At 33.3% G+C, this 16,770-nt stretch overlaps 1 protein-coding gene across 2 annotated transcripts in view; it reads left to right on the plus strand.

Moving 5' to 3' along the window:
• The window catches only part of LOC140449818 (dynein axonemal heavy chain 1-like), a 1,063,244-nt gene that overhangs the window by 1,029,454 nt on the left and 17,020 nt on the right, over positions 1 to 16,770 (plus strand). The window contains exons 54-56 of one of the 2 annotated variants that reach the window (XM_072543176.1): positions 1,340 to 1,706; positions 6,673 to 7,033; positions 14,234 to 14,457. In XM_072543176.1, the coding sequence (XP_072399277.1) occupies positions 1,340 to 1,706; positions 6,673 to 7,033; positions 14,234 to 14,457 (952 nt within the window). The remainder of the gene's footprint in view (positions 1 to 1,339; positions 1,707 to 6,672; positions 7,034 to 14,233; positions 14,458 to 16,770) is intronic. The other variant, XR_011951893.1, reaches the window with a different exon arrangement.

The following is a 16,770-nucleotide window of genomic DNA, read 5'->3' on the forward strand; positions in this document are numbered from 1 at the left end:
AAAAATTGATTTTAAGTAGAACGACAAAAGGGTATTAACCGATAAGCCTGATTAACCAAAAAATCTCAAATAACGCACAAATTATAGCAATTAGGTATAGAGAATTCTTAAGAAATACTAATGTACCATAAAGTAACATCTGTGGTACATTAATATTTCTTAAGAATTCTCCTTGTAGTGAACTGCTAAAACTTTTATTAAATATTATATAGCCATTTGCAAATAAAAATAACACATTTATAAAAAATACACAAAATTTTTAATAAAATATCAAATTTACCTGGAAAACAATAATTTACAAACATTTACCATGAAAAAGGAATACTCGTATAATAACACACTACATTTCCTGGATGTTTGAATCTCTAAGAACGATACTGAATATGAGACTCAGGTGTATAGAAAACCAACACACACCAACAAACATTTAAATTTCAAATCAAATTACAATATCAATATTAAAAAGGGAATTATTAAATCTTTATACGATAAAGCCAAAATTACTTCTTCTAACGAAAAATCGTTCTTAGAGAAAAACCATTTGTTAACATATGTTTTAATAAAAAATGATTATCCTTTATCATTTATAAATAAGGAATTTCCAACAATCAACCGAATAGAGATCCTACAGCATACACAAGAATTCTTCTTCTTCTTGATGTGCCTATCCGTTACGAATGTTGGCGATCATCATGGCAATCTTTATCTTATCTGCAGCAGCGCGGAAAATCTGCACAGATGTTGTATTGAACCAGATTTTGAGGTTGTTTTACCAAGATGTTCTTCTTCTTCCTGGACCTCGTTTTCCAAATATTTTTCCATAAACACAAGAATTAATACGAGGAAAATAACAATACCATACATAAAGGGATTATCAGAAAAACTTAAAAAGATAGGAAATAGGTTCAACATTTCAACAAAATTCAAGACAACAAACACATTGAGATCTATTTTATCTAAAACTAAACCTAACAATGAACAAGAAAGAACAAAGAATTGTAATTTTAACTGATTTTAATAAATAGTCGCGTTTTTTGCTCTACGAATATTTAACATTCCGCGTATGAATTTCGCACCAAACATGGCTGCGTGCCGCAAAAGACCTATAGAAAAGTCACACGTGATAAATACATATACGGAATGTTTAGATGCCGTAACAATGTGAAATTTATGTGGAATCTTAGCAGAATCATCCCGCCGCGCCGGTAAATTTTTAATTGCATTACCGTTCGTATTTACAGGCCGGTTAATTTTGCCGGCCGGTAAATGCGAAGCCAGTTAAAAATAATTATACTGTATATATAATATGTATATAACTCATTTTTGTTTTTTGTTTAAGGTTTCCTCTGCCTCATCCTTTCAACAAATCTTTCGACAAATTCCAGAAAATAATAGTGCTTAAAAGCCTTCGACCTGACAAAGTTACTAACGCCATCCAAGACTTCTTAGCGGAAAATCTAGGCCAACAGTTCATAGAACCCCAGACATCTGATTTATCTGCCATGTTTAAAGAATCAGGATCTACTATACCCTTAATATTTGTTCTGTCTACTGGTACTGATCCAGCAGCGGAGCTGTACAAGTTTGCTGATAGGATGAAAATGGGAAAGAGAATGTTTTCGATATCGTTGGGACAAGGTCAGGGGCCCAGGGCAGAGAAGATGATGCAAGGCGGTGTCGAAGTTGGATCATGGGTGTTCTTTCAGGTATGTAAATAGACCAAAAATAATAATCTTTTTAAAATGTTTATTTCTTCCTTGTTCACAAGGCCATTCTAAATCCGAACTGAGAGTCACTTATGTCTATTTCACAATTTTTATAAATTTGATTCTGTATGATCTTAAGGAATATTTTTAGTAAGTAACTCATTAACACTTTCCCTGCGGGTGTGATCAACTCAGGCCCGGTGTATCGATACACTGACAACAGCATTGTTATTAGGGTGGTGTGGCGCTAAAGAGCACCATGCTATTAGTTTTTTATATTCGGATTTTATAGGTTTGACCTGTACAAATTCATCGGTATACACAGTTTTGGCCTGAGTCTTACGCTTACGTGAAAAATATATGAGTAGATGAAATCTGACATGTTGTAAATGGGTTAAAAAACGCAGAATAAATATGTTGATTAAAAGCTTTTTATTATAAAACGTGCTATAAAGGTATCAAAAGGATTTTCTAAGAAAAAAAAAATAAACATCAAGTAAATATCAAACGAAATTCATTTTTCTTGATACAAAACTAATATTGAAAAAAATTAACGTCTCAACTCTAACAATATTTTTGTGATAAATAAAATAACTTAAACAATAATTTGAAACACGATTAATGGTTGGCATTAAAACAATCCCGGCAGAAGTGGAGATTTTCTTCACAAGTGTCACAAATAGTAATGACTTGCGATGCCATTGTTTTCTTTCCATCTACGATTTTGCCTTTCTTCCCATACATTTCATAGCATTTTACATACCTGGCCCTCTTTTTTTCTGCGTAGGTAACTAAGTGGTGGGTTACATGTTTTCTTTTATTATCAGTAGTATTTTTGTTAACTTCCAACAATGAAAGAATTACTTTTTGTCGAAATTGCGTGATGTTCAAATCTCTGCAATTGACATTATTTTTTGGATACAAAAAATATGCATTACAAGAGAATTACCCCACAAAATCTGAAGAATGAGTTTTCTATACCACTTGTTAAAGCGTCTTAGAGCTGTATTATAGGACGCTAGTTGGTCGCTTACGTTAACAGGAGCGTTTCCTTTGTCATAATCTTCGATGCATTTAGGTTTTACTTTTTCTGTTTGACGTCTAGACGTAGTAACAATGATCTCGGTACCCAAATGGCAAGTAGACAACATTCGTACATCTGTTCGGTCCCGCCATTTTATAATGGTCACCCCTGCTGGTGAATCTTTCGCTATTATTTCACCTTTGCGTAGTTTGGCATCTTGAATTGCTTTCGGAATATATTTCCAGTTAGGACGCATTGTGCCTACTAAATGTGTTTGTAACTGAAGTAATTTATAAGCTAAAGGCACACTGGTATAAAAATTATCCACATACAATGTTCTTAACTCATTGATAAGATCCTCAGTAAGATTCACAACGACATTGTATGAAGATAACCTCATCTTATCAGTCGTTTGATCTTTTCCCAATTAAATACTGGCGTTTCCAGTGTAGCCATTTTCAGTGCATAATTTTTACAATTTTATTCCATAAAGGTGTCTTTTCGACGGAATATATTGACGGAAGCTTAGCAATCCTCTAATAGGTATCATCGTCTCATAATTTTAAAGCATTTTTGAAATTTTTTATAAACTCATTAAAAATGTCTATTATTTTGTGCGTATGATCTCCTGGTGTTGATTCAGTGTTATTAGCAAAATGCCAAAATCTCAGTAAAATCTCAAAACGATTGCGTGGCATAGTGTTTTTTGCTAATGGCAGTAAAAACAATGAATTTTGAGACCAATAATCAGGAAGTTAGGGAACTTTCACCATGCTCATTCATCCAAGCAAACCCACAAACTCTTTCATTTCGTTTGCATCAGTTGGTGTCCAGTCATGCATACGTGAAGAACTTGGGACATCATTTGAACGTTCAAGATATTGTGTGGCAAACAAGTTAGTTTGATTTTCTATGATATTTATTATTTCTATTAATCTACGGTTAAAAAATAACGAAAAATAATCGATTAGTTCAGCTAATGCCAATATTCCTGAGATTGTTGGATCCATACCAGAATGAGCACTGAAAGTGAAGTGCTGCTGTTTTCCAGCCAGGTCACTCCAAATAATATCTTCAAAACTATATACTGCGTGGGAAAACTGCTTCAACCTGCTCGGCAGTCAACGCGTTAAGCTAATGAGCCTTAATTCGTCGCATTTATTGTAAATACTGTTTTTCGTACTTTTCTTTGGATTTTTGGGTAATAAAGATTGTACTGTTCCAAAATATCTGGTGGTGTATTATTAATATCTTTAAATTTGCTTCAATCACTGATTTTTAAATATTATTTTATATTCTGTAGATATTATATATTATGTGTACACACTTTGAAACTACTAATCTGTCAATCGACCACAGCATGCTATAAAATTTAAAATCATAAATTCGAAAACCGGTTGAATCTATGAATTAAAGTCAAATTATTAATGTAAAAATTGTTGAATCAAAATAACCATTTAGCAAAATACAGGGTGTTCTATAAATAAACGTTAAAATGTATTTAAATTTCTAAAATTTCTACAATAAAAAAATATGTATGAAACAAAACTATGCTTGTTTGCTTCCTTCGGGGCAGATTTTCTTGGGGTTAAATGCGAACTCAACCTTGTCATCAAGATTGCGCCTTAAGCTTTAGTCGTCCTATCATCGCATAAGACCGTACTTAGTTTCTAAAAATCTCGGCCGCTTTCAAACGTATGGAATACTTTCAACACTTCATTATTAACAGGAATTGGATATATTTTTAAAAATTAACGCTTGATGTTTCCTGTCTTTGTCTTAATGGTAGCAATTCGAGGTACACCGTCTCCACCAGTGTGAATCTCAATTTTTTTAAGCCCTTCTCTCTATTCAGATTGCCGAATACAGGCCTCTCCTAATTCTCGCAATTCATCTCTGTTGTTTGTAAGACGTTTCCACATTGGCCCTGTAGTTCTTTTAATATCGTCGCTCCAGCGCATTTGCGGTCTTCCTCGTAGTCTTTTGACTTCATACGGTCGCCAATTCCCGATTTCTTTATTCCACCGGACATTCTTAAGACCTTCGTTATGTCCAGCCCATTTCCATTTCAGTTTATCTGCATGTTTGACAGCATCTTTTACTTTTGTTCTATTACGAATGTCTTCATTGGTTTTATAGTCTTCGAGTGAGATACCCAGCATCTGTCGTTCCATAGCTCTCTTTGATGAGTTTTTCTCATCTTCTCCATGTTTATTTTAGTGAATGTCCAGGTTTGAGCTCCATATGTAAGTACAGGTAGAATACAGGAATTAAATACCTTGGTTCGCAGTCTTTGAGGTGTATTTTTATTTTTAAGTACGTATGAGAGTCTTCCGAATGCTGCTCATCCCATTTTTACACGTCTGCTTATTTCGGTAGTCTGATTTTCTTTGCTTACCTTGACATTTTGACTCAGATATGTATATTCATCTACGTGTTCTATCTTTGTTCCTTGGATGTTTATCATAGGTTTGTCATCTTTGTTTGACATTAGTTTAGTTTTGCTGAAATTCATTTTCAGTCCTTTTTCACCTCCCCAACCATCTTATTCAGTGCATTCCACGTGTCGGCTATTAGTACTACATCATATGCGTATCTAAGATGGTTCAAGTATCGTCCGTTAATATGGATTCCCTTATTTTCCCAGTCTATTGACTAAAAGATATCTTCTAGGGCAGCTGTAAATAATTTTGGAGATATTGTGTCTCTTTCTCTTACGCCTCGATTGATTTTTACTGGTCTTGTTTCGATTCCATTACCCAACGTCACTATCATTTCAGCTTGTTCGTAAATATTATGTATTAATATTTTGTACCTAGAGTCGATCCGGTTGTTGACTAATGCTTCTTCTATTGCCCACAGTTCTACACTAGCAAAAGCTTTTTCATAATCTATAAAAGCCAGACATGATGGGAGATTGTATTCGTTAGTCTTTTCTATTAGAATTTTTAAAGTATATAGATGGTCACAGGTGCTGTATCCTTTTCTAAATCCGGCTTGTTCTACTGGTTGATATCCGTCAAATTTAATTGTTAACCTGTTTATAATGTAATAATCTTTGTAAAGTTGTGAAAGAAGTGAAATTTATCGATAATTTTTCAGGTCTGTGGTGTCTCCCTTTTTGTGTATTAGTATTGTATGGGGTATGTTGCCTTCGAATAGACATTTATTAAATAGTAGTTTTGGTGGTTTCTTATCCGCCTTCCATCAACATTTCTGCTAGGATTTAATCGCTTCCAGGAGCTTTATTTCTTTTTATTTCATTAACTGCTCTTTCTATTTCTGTGTGGTTTATTTCGGGCATCACTTCTTAGTTGACATTTGTTATCTGCCTTTTCAAGTTCTGCTTTAAGGAGTTAGGTTAGGGGGATCGTTTCTGGAACGATATATATTGGCGTAGAACTTTTGAATTGAGTTTGCTATATCTGATATAGATATAGCAAAATGTATAGATACTTATATAATAGAATATAATATAGGGCGTCAATAAATTATTTTATCGATGACATACCATGACGTCACTTTTACTTTTAATTCCTAGGGAGTAAAAGTACTTTGTCTCCCTAAGAAGAAAAAGTACAACTTTGTTTCCTGTAATGAGGCCAGGAAATATAAACTTGGGATAGAAGTAGGTGGAAAAAATATTTTCCGCGGGAAAAAAGGTGATTTTTGGAATTTGTATAAAAAAAATTTTTTAAACAACTTTTGCCTAAAAATTTCGCCCGGCACCCTTCAGATTTGTTGAAAGGGAACATTTTTGAACAGGAATCCGAAAGAAACCGAATCAGAAACATTTTTGCAACGGGAGCGTCCTCACAACGTGGAGTAGTAAAATTTTGAGATTTGTAAACACATATACATACATTAAGTAATTAAATTATTATTTAGGAATAGATATTCAGTAATAATAAAATTAAATATAAATCCATATTTTCACCCTAGAATTGCCATTTAGCTCCGAGCTGGATGCCTCGTCTGGAACGAGTAATAGAATCCCTAACGCCAGAAACAACTCACAGAGATTTCCGCATATGGTTGACTTCGACTCCATCCCCCCATTTTCCGGTATCCATCTTGCAAAACGGCAGCAAAATGACAATAGAACCACCTGCGGGGCTTAAAGCTAACATGTTGAGAGCATACAGAAATGAAGTTTCAGAATTGATTTCGTTTATACAATCTGATAATCCAAAATCGCCGACTTTTAGATTGTTGGTGTTTTCATTGTGTCTCTTTCATGGTATTTTATTGGAGAGACGAAAATTTGGACCATTAGGATTTAATATTCCCTATGAATTTACAGGTACCTGTATATAAATTTTAAAAATCTTTATAGTGTAATAAATACTTCTATTTGAATAAAATACTCCTTTACACTATTTATTTTTTCTTCTTCTATCTTGCCCTATTATACCTATCACTATTTTGCCTATCCATTAACCATTATATTTTAAAAACTCTTTTGATTGTTCACTTATTTATTCACCGTTTTTACTATTGTTTTATAGAGGGTGAGTCATAACTATTGGGACATAGACTAAGGACAGGATATTTGGAGCAAAATATGGCTATTGGGCCAAATAGGCCTTAATAAAATGTTGCTGAGAAAAAAGATACAGGGTGTTAAAGTTAATTTTTGTTTTTCGTTTTTTGCTAATAGTTTCCCTGTATATTTATAAATTGCTATCAAAATTGACACAGAGGCATAATCTTAGACAAGAAATAGTATTTTATTTACAATTTTACGTTTTGTCATAGAGGGCGCCACGTGGATCATTCCTAATGATCATATTGAGTCTAAACTTTTTCTGATGAAACTATTTAGTAATTTTTATTAGAAAATATGACGTTAACATCATTTTTACGTAAAATTGGTACTCTTGTTTAAACATGATAATTTCAACCGTTTTCGATAAAAACGCTAGAGTCTTAAAAAAGGATTTCAAATATTTTATTTATGAAAATTATACTTTGGACTGTCAGATAATTGTTGTAGTTTTTGATGTGACAGTGTAGTGTAATGTTGCATTTTTTAAAAGTAATCATTACTTTTTTTGATTGAAATGCCTCGTCACAATCATTTTACTAATGAAGAAATGCGATTTAAATAACTATTGGGACATAGACTAACGACAGGTTATTTGGACCAAAAGATGGCTATTTTACCAAATATGCCTTAATAAAATGTTGCTGAGAAAAAAGATACAGGATGTTAAAGTTAATTTTTGTTTTTCGTTTTTTGCTAATAGTTTCCCTGTATATTTATAAATTGCTATCAAAATTGGCACAGAGGCATAATCTTAGACAAAAAATAGTATTTTATTTACAATTCCACTATCAAATACCAAACTAATAAACAAAGTTACAACTAACGTAAGGTTTCCGTTTTGACGATAAATCAAAACTAAACACACTTTAACTTAAAAGAATTCACAAAAACTCAAACTAAATGTTCTACATGGTCTCCTCCGATTTCTATGCCTTTTCTAATTCTTTTTATAAAGGATTTTCGGACGGTAAAAGAAATATTATTCTGTCCCCTTATAAGATTAGCTGCATTTTGAATGTATCTCCAAAATTCGTCTCGTGTATTAATTTCATTGGCATAAACTAAGGACTTCATATGTCCCCGAAAATAAAAATCTAGCGGGTTGTACTCAGGACTTCTTGGTGGCCATTGAAAATCACTGCCTCGAAATACGTCATTAAGATGATTTCTAACAGCTAATGAAAACTGAGGTGGCGCTCCATCCTGCATAAACCACATTTTTCTTCTTACATCCAGTGACAGATCATCTAAAATATTACTAAGAGTATTTTCCAAAAAGAATAAATAAGAATCTCCATTTAAATTCGGAGGAAGAACATAAGGCCCTAGTAGTTGGTCGCCTATAATGCCACACCAAATATTCAATTTAAACTCATGCTGAAAATGTCTAGCTTTAATAGCATGCAGGTTTTCTTCTTCCCAATAATGACTATTTTGCCAATTGAAAACCCCTCGTCTGGTAAAAGTTGCTTCGTCGGTGAACATAATATTCTTAATAAAGTGTCTGTCATTACGATGTTTATTCAGAATACGTTGGGTTCTCTTTTTTTAAAATTCTAACAATAGACGACCGACTTACTCCTGTTGCTGCTGATAGATGTCGTGAACTTATTTTAGGATTTCCATCTACTCGAACCAAAAGTTCATCTTCTTGATTAGGTGTGATTTGTTTCGGTCGACAACTCCGATTTTTAGTGTGAAATGACCCAGTTTCACCTAAGCTACGATATAACCTTGCAAAAGTTTTGTGATTTGATTGCCTTCTGTTTGCGTATAACATTCCATACCTTCTGGCTGCCGAGCGACCGCAAAAATTTTCTTGTGCGTATACGCAAATCATATCTCGCATTTCTTCATTAGTACAATGATTGTGACGAGGCATTTCAATCAAAAATTGTAATGATTACTTTTAAAAAATGCAACATTACACTACACTGTCACATCAAAAATAATTTACTCTGAACAAATAACATTTACCAACAACAATTATCTGACAGTCCAAAGCATACTTTTCATAAATGAAATAATATTTGAAATCCTTTTTTAAGACTCTAAGCAGTTCGACTGCGTTTTTATCGAAAACGGTTGAAATTATCATGTTTAAACAAGAGTACCAATTTTACGTATAAATGATGTTAACGTCATATTTTCTAATAAAAATTACTAAAAAGTTTCATCAGAAAAAGTTTAGACTCAATTTGATCATTAGGAATGATCCACGTGGCGCCCTCTATGACAAAACGTAAAATTGTAAATAAAATACTATTTCTTGTCTAAGATTATGTCTCTGTGCCAATTTTGATAGCAATTTATAAATATACAGGGAAACTATTAGCAAAAAACGAAAAACAAAAATTAACTTTAACACCCTGTATTTTTTTTCTCAGCAACATTTTATTAAGGCATATTTGGCCCAATAGCCATATTTTGGTCCAAATAACCTGTCCTTAGTCTATGTCCTAATAGTTATGACTCACCCTGTATATTTAAAAACTTGCAAAAGAAAATATCGGTAAAATAACAAAAGCAAGATAAAATAACGAACGTATAATAAACGCTAAAAAGTTAAAGATAAAAAAGTTATGTGTTATATTATCCGTTGACCTACCCAAAACGGACACCCATGAGCGGTTCTAGAAATTCGTACTTTATGTAATCGATTTAACTTTGGATCTTAAATAATAGTAAAAATTTTCATTTTTCTAACTAGAAGCGGTCTGAAGCTATTAAAACAAACTAATTACAAGGCGCCATAAAGATAAACATACTATAGCTCCATTAGGAAATATTTTTGGACTAGCTGAATTGGGTAAAATTGTCTTAAGATTCTCTGAGGAATCTCTGGTTTTTGTTTGTAGAGTTTCTGGACACCCTGTATATTTACAATTCGAATCATATACAAATATTTGAAAATCATATAATATTTACAAATCAAATCTCACATATATGATACATTAATAAATTTCAACGTTCATTTTTACCATTCATGTCGTTTCTTTCACCATCTTCTTCATTATTTTTGGAGTACCATTACTGCAATTATCACTAAAGCAACCAGAGCAAATTATACAAAATGACCTCAGTTTTCTGCAGCTTCATGAGGCACTGCAACCATTTTTGTAGTGAGAAAATATCATTTTTAAAAGTTCTTCAGGAGCAGGCGACTCTGTCATTGTTAATGGACGCAAAAATCCATCTCTGGAAAACTACCGCTAGTCAGTTGACTACATATTGTAGTTTTTAAGCCACTGCACGACCTGAAGATAAGTCCTTTTGAGAGCTCATCTAAAGCATCTACAGTAGGCACGAATGATACCAACTTGACGGCGCTATTTTTCGTAGTAGCTTTAAAGTATTACTGTAGAATATTTCGGCATGTTCTTATTCCGAAATATTTCTTAATACATTGTCACAACTATTTAGACACAAAATTAAACAAAAAATCTTTGCAAACGATGTTCTTGGGAATTAAAAAAGTTACTATTATATATATAACCATTTTTTTCGTATCTCTAATGTTAATCTTTCTATTTTAAAGAAAAAGCATTTTTTTAACAAACTACAAAAATTGTTTATTCGCTTTTAACCCAATTTTTTTTTAACTAATTATATTAAGTCTATCAAATACCTAAAATGTATTAATAATAGATAAAAAAAGGAGATTTATTAAGGCCAACTAGTAATTTTAATTAGAGTAATAATTAAGGGGTTCTTTCTTGCTGAAAAAGTGCAGAGAAGTCATTCAATTTTTGCCCTAGAGACTTTTTTAAAATATAGGTCTTTTTAAATACGTTAAATTAGTTTCTATAAGTTATTCTCAAAAAGGCATAGTATTCCCGTCATTTGACTTTGGCACTCCAAAATTTAGCATTAGATGAAGAAGAACTTATAATAAAGTATAGCTCGGTTAATATTAGCCTTAAAGAAAATTTAAACAACCACTTTGGTTATTTTTTCGAAAGGTATATTTTTGTTAATTACAGTTTTTTTGTAAAACTAATAATTTTTAAGTTATTAGTAGAAAACTGTTTACAAATATTGATTTTTTCGATATAAAATTTACACTTTCGATAGCGAATCAATCGAAAACTATTCATTTTATCAAAAAAAATTATGAAATATTTTTTACTCAGAATTAATTTTTCTACAAATTTTTGCAGTCAAAATATAATAAAATTTTTCGACATTTGAGATGACGTGGCAACGACCCCCACGATAAAAGCATATTTCGGCATCATATAGATTTTGATCTTTGGACTATCCACTACTTATTCTCACATTTTTAAGTGAATCGATCTTTTCCGAAAAAATTGCGATGTGATAAACTTTGTTTCCGTTTTCCGTAACTACCAGCACTATTTCATGGTTTTTTAGAATGTACTTTACTGTCTACCCAAAATAATGCAAACCAATTTCCGTAAAGAATCATACCATATACGCATATTTACCTGATGTACTGAAGTTTCAACTAATATATAAGCGTTCAATACAAATGATAACCTTATAGATCCTTATAGACCTCGGGGACTTACGTTTTTCCTACTTAATTATTCCTTTGATTCTCCATTCCTTTGATATGTACTCAGTCTTAAGCGAGCCTGAAGTATTATACATTACTTTTTATACAGAAGATCATTTTTCTTCTGAAGAAGTATTGGATAAATCCTGTCCAGACCCGGTAATTTATATGGCTCAAATGAGTTTATGACCCGTTTAATTTTTGTCTTTATCTATCACTTCTTTTACCACGTCAGTTTTACTTAAAATCAAGTTATGAATTTCAGTGCAGCCTGGTGTCTATTGGTATCGGTTTTGTTTATCAAAGCTCACCTAACTCCTTTTAGATTGAGGATATACTTATCTGAGAGTACTTACAGAGAACTTTATGGAGACTTGACGTTTCTGCACGCTAGTCTATCTTCACCATGTCTGACTAAAATGACTTTTCCACGATATTTATCTTTTTGTGCTTCTCAATTCCTTATTATCAGACAAATTATCTTAAAGTCAGAGCTTTGAGATAATGGAACACTCTCCTAATCTTTTGGCTAAATTAAACTCTTGTCTGACTTCTGTGCGTTGATTTTTAAAATTTTGTTTACATCAGGTCACTTTTCTATCAGAATTCTTCACTACCTTTGGACAATTGTATATGAACGTCAACTTGACAACTTCTTGAAAATTTTTACCATGTCAGACATGTTTTAATCTAGTATATGCCTTATCTTTTTTTCTGTTTAAACAATATTCCAGACACTTAAGCCCTATACAAATAATGTTCTCGGTTGATTTTATATGCTTCTCAGTCTGTTTTATTTGACATGTCATTTTTTAATAGTTCTAGTTACATATTTCATAGCCATTGTTATATCAGTTATCTCCTTTGGATATAATAAACTCTTCACCAATATCCGACAGACCTTCTATTTGGGCCTAGTAAATCCAAGGATCATGTATTGAAGCTTTAAAGAACCTTCTCATAGCAGCAGTAAGTTCAGTCGAATCTGCTTTGCTGTGCTTGAGGTTTGCCTGCAGGACTCTGATTGGAGCCGTCAATGTATCTAATGGTATTAAAGGATACATTATCATGACTTGAAATGACTTTAATTATTTGTAAAAGATTCGTCGATTGAAAAAATCTTTCGATTTTTCAATAACCAGCATTAGGGTTTAGCTTTAGTTTCCCTAGATGGGTTCTCATTGCCCAGTACTTTCTGGAAGGCACAACTAAGAACCATGTCTCTTTTAGTTTTATAATAGGATTCGCTTGTAGTTAAATTTGTTCCATCCTAGAGATCCTCCATAACACTCACGATGTCTACAGTCAATTTTCCTATTCATAGTTGACTCACAAGGTCTCTGCGTTAAATATTGTTTTATTTTGTTAAATTTAACTCTAGGGGATTTGGACTTCTGATAAAAATCTCATCCACTGTCTTATCCAGTTTGTTGAAGCTCAGATCTGCTTGTGCTTGATTTAGTTGAGTGTAGCATGGTAAATACTCCCATCTTAAAAATTTGTGACGTTGCTATATGACCTAGTCTACTGCGTTATTGTTCCTACGTTTTAAGCAGCTCTTCGTTACAAGGGGTCATAGTATTCTCTCGAGATCACTTTTATCATGCTTGACTACTTCTGTTACTTCGCTATTAATATTCGCTTGGGGTTCCTTTCTACCTTCATTTTAACAGTTTCAACGCTCTAGTTTTGTGCTATTTTTGTTTAGTCCACGTCCAAGCAGCCATTTTTTTCTGTTTTTTTGATCTTCTTTATCTAATCTCTAGTTGGGTGTTTATTAATAATAATTGTCTCACACTTTGTGTCTCTCCGAATATATTCTGCCTCAATTTTTGGGGCAGGAGCAAAGTCTCTTGTCTCAAAAATTTCCGTTATGTTATTATTTCTTAACTTGAAGAGTCACTTAATTCTTAGCCTTCTGAGCCATCTTTTTTCCTTTGATCTTGCTAGCTATTTCTGTTCCAACGAGATGGGATAAAATGTTGCCACATGCGGTAGTGTGCCCTTACCTTGCTAAGGCTATATTCCCCCAGAGTATACCAGTTCTTTGAGACATCGCATAAGGCAACACTTTCCTCCTGTACCATGCATACACTCGCTACGATAGTATTATACTTTGAGGTTGGGAGAGCTGTATACAGTGTTGTTGTAGTACAGCTATGTATGATTTGCTGACTGAGCACGTTTTAAGTATGTGTGTGTAGGTCATGTTCAATCAACAAAGCTACAGTAAGGGTTGAGAACTTCTCCATTACGGTTTTTATATTTATTAAAGTTTAAGTTTTTGTTTTACTTTGTTTTGCCACATAATATGCTAATGAATTATCTGTTGAGCATTATTACTGTGGAATTAAACCTCCTGTGCTACGTAACACTTATGATCTATTCTTGTAGTGAGAAAAGAACATATTTTAACTATATTTTTTATTTTTTAGACGGTGACCTTAAAATCTGCATTTCACAATTACATATGTTTCTGTTGGAATACACAGAAATACCATTTAAAGTGCTCACTTACACTGCGGGAGAAATTAACTATGGTGGTAGAGTTACTGACGATTGGGATAGAAGATGTTTGATGAACACTTTAGCCGATTTTTACAAGAAAGAAGTCATCGTCCCAAATTATGTGTTTGATCAACAAGGATTCTATCATCAGGTATCTACGATTTATCTAAAATTTCAGATTATATACTGCTATTACTAAACACTGTTATGGATTTATATAGTTATATCTGTATAGCATGTTTCAGTTATTTATATTTCCAATTCCATATTATATTGCAATTAAAAATAGAAAAAGTTTTAAGTATTTACAATAAACGTATGCTCCTGACGACAAAAAAAAGGTTTAAGGTAGGTACGACTTTTAAGAAACAGAGTTTTATATAAAGCATGTCTATTCTGATTTATTAGCATTCTTACGCCGTCCGGTAGGTATCAATTAATGAGCGCTACCGAGACGTAAAGTTTATCTCTTGCAGTACCTATTACTAACTTAACGGGAGGAAACGGATCACGACGTCATAACTTAATACTAGACGAGCACAACAATCTGCTCTACGAAAATGAGAGAATACTTGAGCGATGGATTCAATACATGGAAGAATTAATCTAGGAAGAGCAGGAGACAGAAGTCAATATTTCTGGATGTTCAAAACCAGAAATAACGCTCAATGAAGTAACATATGCAATAAAAAGACTAAAAACCAACAAAGACCTGGACCTAATAACATACAAGCTCAAATATTGAAACTATTTGAAAACAACCAACTCAAACTTCTAAGGAGTCTACTGAACAAAATCTATGAAACTGCAGAATTTCCTACAGATTGGCTAGTTTCCACCTTAATCCCTCTCCCCAAAAAGGCAAATGCCACCAGATGCTCTAATTACAGAATTATAAGCTTAATGAGCCATGCACCCAAAATCCTTCTTTCTGTTATTCACTCTCGCATATATAGAAAACTTGAAGAAAACATTAGCAGTGTTCAGTTTGGGTTTAGAAGCGGACTGGGAACGCGAGAGGCCCTATTTTCCATACAAGTATTGATACAAAGAGCACGAGACGTAAATTGCGAAATCTACGCATGCTTTAGAGACTTTGAAAAGCATTTGACAAGGTGCAACATCAAAAACTATTTCAGATACTGAAAGAATCTAGTATTGATGACAAAGATTTACGCCTAATTAAAAATTTATACTTACAGCAAAGGGCAACAACTGTAAGAGTAAACAACGAAACCTCACAAGAATTCACCATAAAACGAGGAGTACGTCAGGGCTGAATTTTATCACCGACGTTGTTCAATACTTACTCGGAAATTCTGTTCAGGGAAGCTATTGATAGTTTAAAAGAAGGTATAAAAATCAATAGTGAAATCATAAACAGTTTAAGATATGCGGACGATATGGTTTTGATTGCTGATAATGCGGAGGATCTGCAAACATTAATAGACCATGTAGTGGAAGCCTGTAATAGATACAGCATGAAATGAAACTGTAGGAAGACCAAAATTCTTGTAGTAAGTAAAAAACGACGTAATACAGCACCAGTTCACCTAATAATGAACCCTTGAAAATAATCGACAAAATTACATACCTTGGATGCAGCCTAACTAAGGAATGGGACCACTCATAGGAAATAATATGTCGTATAGAAAAGGCATATATATAAATGTACAGGAAATAAAGTGCCGCATAGGAAAGGCAAGAACGGTCTTTAACAAAATGAACGCCATCTTCAAAAGTCACAACATATCCCTGGATACAAAAATGAGACATTTGAGATGCTATGTTTTCTCTGTGTTGTTGTACGGGGCGGAGGCATGGACGCTTACAGACACCACTATTAAAAAACTTGAAGCATTTGAGATGTGGCTTTATAGAAGAATGCTGAGAATATCATGGACAGCAAGGATCACGAACAAGGAAGTTCTAGAAAAAATGAAGAAGGAACCAGAGATTGTGTTTACGATCAAACGCATAAAATTGCAATATCTGGGACACGTTATGAGAAATCAGCACCGTTACTCCCTGCTGCAGTCTATATTGCAAGGTAAAGTCAAAGGTAAGCGAGGACCCGGTAGAAGGAGAATATCATGGCTGCGGAATTTAAGAACATGGTTTAAGAAAACCTCAACGGAGCTGTTTCGAGCCGCAGCGAGCAAGGTCATGATTGCCAATATGATTTCCAACATCCGAAACGGATAGGAACCAGAAGAAGAAGAAGAAGATAGAAATGCAAGAGCTGTCTTCAATCGCCTCAGGAAGATTTTATGTAATATGCACCTGAACATTGATATAAGAACACGAGTCTTGAGATGCTATATATTTTCTACCCTTTAATATGGAGTCGAAGCCTGTACCTTGACGGAGGCAACATCCAAACGATTAGAAGCCTTCGATATATCCATCATGTTACAAACAATACCGTGATTCAACGTATGAATAAAGATCTAGAAATTATGCG

Source organism: Diabrotica undecimpunctata, chromosome 9, assembly GCF_040954645.1.
Source record: "Diabrotica undecimpunctata isolate CICGRU chromosome 9, icDiaUnde3, whole genome shotgun sequence".
NCBI lineage: Eukaryota > Metazoa > Arthropoda > Insecta > Coleoptera > Chrysomelidae > Diabrotica > Diabrotica undecimpunctata.